Source organism: Anopheles coluzzii, chromosome X (genome assembly GCF_943734685.1).
Source record: "Anopheles coluzzii chromosome X, AcolN3, whole genome shotgun sequence".
Taxonomy (NCBI): domain Eukaryota; kingdom Metazoa; phylum Arthropoda; class Insecta; order Diptera; family Culicidae; genus Anopheles; species Anopheles coluzzii.
In genome coordinates, this window is record NC_064669.1 from 20,760,531 (window position 1) to 20,766,454 (window position 5,924).

The 5,924-nt window shown below is 43.0% G+C and overlaps 1 protein-coding gene across 1 annotated transcript; it reads right to left on the reverse strand.

Moving 5' to 3' along the window:
* Positions 1-622: 622 nt before the first annotated feature.
* On the reverse strand, positions 623-1,201 carry LOC120947544 (ensconsin-like). The gene has a single exon (XM_040362953.2). The coding sequence runs from the start codon at positions 1,199-1,201 to the stop codon at positions 623-625; it is 579 nt and encodes a 192-aa protein (XP_040218887.2).
* Between the last annotated feature and the right edge of the window lie 4,723 nt (positions 1,202-5,924).

Sequence of the window (5,924 nt, forward strand, 5' to 3'; positions counted from 1 at the left end):
CTGCTCTTTATTCCGTCCAACCTCCTACTGCCCGCACACCCACACTGCTACTCTCACATACCACAGTCATGAACGCCTTTTTGATCGCCTCCTCGTCGATCATGTTGTCGATTCCAGTCAGGACGACCTCAGCCATGTCCTTCAGCTTCGCGCTATCGACGTCGCGGGACAAAGGCAGCAGGAGGTGGTCCTTCGGCGTTCTTCTGCCAACCCCAATTTGCCGCTGGTAATCGGCAAACCGCGGGCTGGTCCGGATCTTCACATACATGTCCTTGTAGGACACTCCTGGGGCGGGCACAACGACGATTTCGTCCAGGCGTTTTCGTCGCTGATGAATGTCCGTCCGCTGCTGCTGCTGCTCATTTCGCTGGTGCGGCCACTGCTGATGCTGCCGGTGTGCTGGCTGCTGCTGGGCTGACTGCCGGGGCAGATTCACTCCATTCTGCTTATTCCCACGCCGATTGCCGCGAACGACCTCCACCCACGTTCCTGGCTCGTCAAGTACCGCCGAGGATGCCGACTCCGCCACGCCCTGAAGCTGAGCACACCCGCTCTGCTGCACCGTCGGCCATTGCTGCGCAGGTAGCCGCTGCTGCCGTTGTTGTTGCTGCTGCTGCTGACGCTACCTTTGGCGCTGTTGATCTTCCAGCTGCTGCCGCTGTTCTTGTCGTTGCTGGCTTTCCATCCTCCGAAGCAGCTCCTGCTCCCGCTGCAGTTCCTGCTGGCTCTCTAGCCGAGCTCCGCCGGTTCCACCAAGGGTTTGCGCTACAAGAGCGTTGAAGAGCTCCTTCTCCTTGCGGAGCTCTTCGCGGTGTTCCGCTTCGCATACCCGAGCTTCTTCGCGCGCCTCTTTTACCTCCCTTCGCGCTTCCTTCAGCTGCTCGTTGGAGGCCTCCATTAGCAAGCGCAGCAACTGGATCTGCTCCTCCAACCGCTTGACAATCCCGACCGTCGTCTCATTATCAGCTTTTGCATCCGCCAGCATCCGACGCACTTCTCCGGTGGAAACCGGTGTTGAAGTCGCCGGCTTCGTCGCCGTTCCCGCCGATTTCACTCCTCCCGTCGCCATGGTCCTCGCTGGCACTCCTGCCGATGACGGTTCCTCGACGATGGTCCCGAGTTTCTCGCTCACCGGCTTCTTTGTTGCGACAGTAGGACGCTCATCGACCGATATTGTCCTTCCTCTCAGTCGCGTTTCCATGGTGGCGGGTTGTTACCCCCCGCCACCACGAATGTCCCCGACGCTGTGATGCTATGAGAAGCGCACACACAGCGACACGGAACGTCACGCGCGGGCAACGGAGCGCCACGCGCGGCAACAGCCGAGAAAGTTCCACGCGCTCGCGCGCACACACACACGCGGGCAACGGAACACCCCGCGCAGCAACAGCCGAGAAAATTCCACGCGCTCGCGCAAACACTTACCGACACGGAACACACGCGCGGGCAAAAGGAAGCCACGCGCGGCAACAGCCGAGAAAGTTCTAGAAAGTTCCAGAAGGTTCTACTCTCGCTCGCGCACACACTCACTAATACGGAACACACGCACGGGCAACGGAGCGCCACGCGCGGCAACAGCCGAGAAAAATTCCACGCGCTCGCGCACACACTCACACGCGCATACATACACGGGCGGGCCAAAGGAAGCCACGCGCGGCAACAGCCGAGAAAGTTCTAGAAAGTTCCAGAAGGTTCTACTCACGCTCGCGCACACACTCACTCAAGGCATTTCCTACTTGCGATTGCCTTATCCCGGGCATACTCGGGTGCAAACCTGTTTCTTTTCTAACTTCTTTCCATTTTTAATGACGCACGTTTGCTCACTGGGAATGTCTACGACCTCATACGGTCCTCTCCATATCCCTTGTAACTTTTGCCCTACACCTGTCTGAATATCCTTGACTAACACCATCTCTCCTCACATACGTTGCCATTCAATCGCGTTTCGGTCATATTTTTATTTCCTTTTTTCTTTTGATTCAATCAAGTTATTTCTAGCTATCTCGTGTATCTCTGTAAGTTTTGTTTTCATTTCCTGGCTAAAGTCGGTATACGTTCTTTTGCAACCCCTTTCCTTGTATATCGATGAAGGCAACCTAGCTTTTCTACCAAAGACTAACTCGTATGGAGTAAATCCCGTTGAAGAGTTTGTAGTAGTATTATATTCCATGGCAAAATATGGTAAAAATCTATCTCATATTTCGTAATTTTTTCCAACAAACTGTCTCAAATGTATTTTAAGCTCCCTGTTCGCTCTTTCCACTATGTTTCCTTGGGGATGATAGGCAGAGGTATTTATTTTTTTAATCTTTAAGAGTGAACAAACATCTTTCATAACTTGGCTCATGAAATTAGTCCCTTGATCCGTGACTAATTCGTTAGGAGCACCCGTAAAACAAACAGCATTTTCTACACATTTTTCTGCTACAGTTGTGGCTTCTTGATTTGCCATAGGTGTCACTATAAGGTATCTCGTTCGATCATCTTGCATAACTAGCCTATACTTATTTCCCTTCTCCGATTCAGGTAGTATCACAATATCCATATATATCTTTTGAAAAGGAAACATTGATGTGGTTGTAACATTCATAGGGATTTTGTTATACCTCCCAATTTTGTTCAGTTGACAAGACTTGCAACTTCTAACGTATCCTTCTATATCCCCATCCATTCCTGACCAGAAGAATAGCTCTTTGATTCTTTTTTTCATCCTTCTCACACCTTCATGTCCACCTAATGGTGCATCATGAAATTCTTTTAGAACTGTTTCAATTTCACCTTTTTTATCCTCTATCCTCTCTGAATCGTTAATGTAATTTTTAAATTTGGCTTTGACTATGTTTTTTGTTTGTTCCAACTTTTGTTTTCTTTCTATTCCCTGTTGCTAGTTTCATTTTCTACCTCTATTTTTAATAGATTCTCCTAGTGTTCTTCTTGTGGGGTATGATATAGGAGTTCTATTTTCTGTTCTTGTTTGGGTTTAGAAAATTGTATTTTTTTCTGTTGTTGTCTTGTGACCACAGCGACCGTATTACTGATTTTGCCTGTTTGTTCTTCGGTTTGCTTTATCTCTGGGAGTCTTGATAGAAAATCAGCAACCACATTCTCCTTCCCCTAATGGTCTATGGTCGGAATATATAATAAATTTCTGGCCATAAATGTAATGCTTAAAGTGTTCAACTGCCCAAACAATTGCTAGCAATTACTTTTCTATCGGATGATACCGTTTCAGCCCCTATAAGGGATCTACTTGCATAGGCAATTGGACATTCTATCGTTTTTTCATTATATAGCACCGCCCCAAGGGCGTAATCACTTGCGTCAGTAGTAATGACGAAAATGTCTGTAAAATTTGGTCTTAATATCAAAGGTTCAGAAATGAGATATTGTTTAAGTGTCTTAAAGGCTTCATCACACTTTTCATCCCATATAAAATTAATATTTTTCTTTAAGAGTTCGTGCAATGGTTTACGAATATCAGAAACATTTTGAATGAATTTCCCATAAAAATTGATAGTTCCCAAAAATGAAAGTAACTGTTTAAGGGTTTTCGGTGTTGGCATTTCTAATATTGCCTTAATATTTGCTCGGGTGGGTTTGATTCCGGATTCATTTACAGATTAATTTACTATTACCAATGTAATCCATTATTTCCTCTATACGAGGTATTGGATATATAAAGGGTTTTGTTATCAGATTTAGTGCGCGAAAATCAACAACAATGCGATATTGTTTTCCCCATCGATATGCGATTTCTTCGGTATGCACATCACGGGCGCATTCCAAGGGCTTTTGCTTGGTCCTATGATATTTTGCTTTAACATTTCTTCAATATGTTCATCGATAATATTATGTACTGCTACTGGAAATCGGTATTGCCTTTTATAAATCGGAATATTAGAACTTGTTTCTATTTCGTGCATTGCTGCTTGGGTAAAGGTTAATTTATCTTCCGGGAGGTAAAATATATCACTGAAGTCAGCAATAATTTTTTTTTTGTGTTGATTTTTGTTGCATTATTTAAATGGTTTAAATTGATTTTATCCATCAATTCCTTATACCTTTCTGAACCTACTAATTCCCTATCTTTGCTCGTTTTAACTACGTCGCAATCTGCGAGTTGCTTCTCTATGTGTGGGAGCAATTCGAAATTTTCTTTTTGAGTGTTATCACTGTTTTCAAACAGGGTACCGTCTATTTGTTCTAATTCATCCATATTTTTTTCTATATTCTCATCTGCGGTATTTAATGGTTCAGTATTTAATGGTTTCTTCAGATAAATCATTTGAAAATTCGATCCGATGCACATTGTATATTTTTTTTTAATCTGCTTCAATTAAAGCTGGAACGCTAAGTTTTTCTAGTATATAAAATTTTATAGGGTATACAAAATTGCCAATATGTAGTTTTATAAAAATGGACCCTTCAGTATTGGATAAGGATCCATCGAAACTTGATAAAGTTACTTTATCTTTGTGATTCATAAAATCTAAACCTAGCTCTTTTGCTATTTCCAAACTCAAGGCGTTGAAACAGGCTCCCGAATCAGTTAAAAAATCCACCGTTTTCTTACTTACATTTTACGACAAAATTTTAACCATTAACCTACCGTCTCTAGTGGATTCAATATGAAGCGATTCACATTCATCTATGGAAGTATAGTGTAGTATTTGCTGCGTTTCCTTCAACGTCTCTGTTTGTAAACCAACAGAAAACATGTTATTTTGTGTTAAGGGAACACTAGTTTTAGTGTTGAAATCAACTAGTGTTCCTTGTGAACTCGCCTAATATGAACGCATTGAGTTTTGGCGTCAATGTTTGCCATTGCGAAACCAGTGGACGCGATTTCTGCTTCCTAAAATGTGTGTTTATGTTTCCCAAATACTATTTCACTGATTGGCGGGTTGCATCGATCTCCCGGCCCATATAACCCAGTTATGTAGCCACTTGTAGCTCTGTCTTAATTTTTAGCTTCTTTTGAAACCTCCAAAATGAACTTGGGGTCGCTTGCGATGCTTTGATTGTTGCCTAATAGTGCCAAGATGTTGGTGACCAAAATGCAGAAACGTTCTTATGCGACGACAGATTTCTGTACGCAGTCCATTTAAGACGCTACGGGGTGTCATTCGTCGATCGCGCACGCTTCTAAGTTGGTTGGTTTACTTTTTTGGTCATCATGGTTAAAGTTTGACTGATAGAGGTGTCAAGGTGAAGTGGCTGATAGAGGTTGTCTGTTGTCTCATGGAATAATACTATTCAAAGTGCAATTGACGTTTTGTTAGTTCGGGTGAAGATAGCCTCATGATAATCTCATGATCCAGGAATTGTTCAATTTTGTTAATGCAACCGCTATGTAATTTTAACATTGTTTCAACACGACAATAAGACTTTTGGAATGAAGGAAATCGCACACGACATTTTTTATTCATGAGATACACTAAAGCCTGGTTACAATCAATTTATGTAAGTTTTGCATGCGACTTGCATTTGATTGGAGGGGATTTGACTTTCGCCAACGCAAAACATGCAATACAAAATTTTAAATACAGTAGAACGTCGATTATCCGGGGATGGATTAACCGGCGGGCGGCTTAACCGTGCGCATAAATCTGACAGCTGTTCATACGTACGGCGAAAGTTTGCAGCGATAATCAATTGGGTAACCAGTTTCTTGTGCAGCTCGGTAGTGTCTAGGGGTATTTTCGAAATTAATTTTTGTTCATGAACAGTTGTTAAACCTACAGTTATTGATTAAAATAATATTCTACTAACGATTTATCGATTGATTCTAGGTGAATTGATAATAAAACTAGTGAATTTCATATGTTTTATATGCGTTTGACATTTCTTGGATTCTCTACTGTGTAGTGAAACAGCTCCATACATTTTCACGCGATATATTTTTATTTTATTTTAATCGTTCT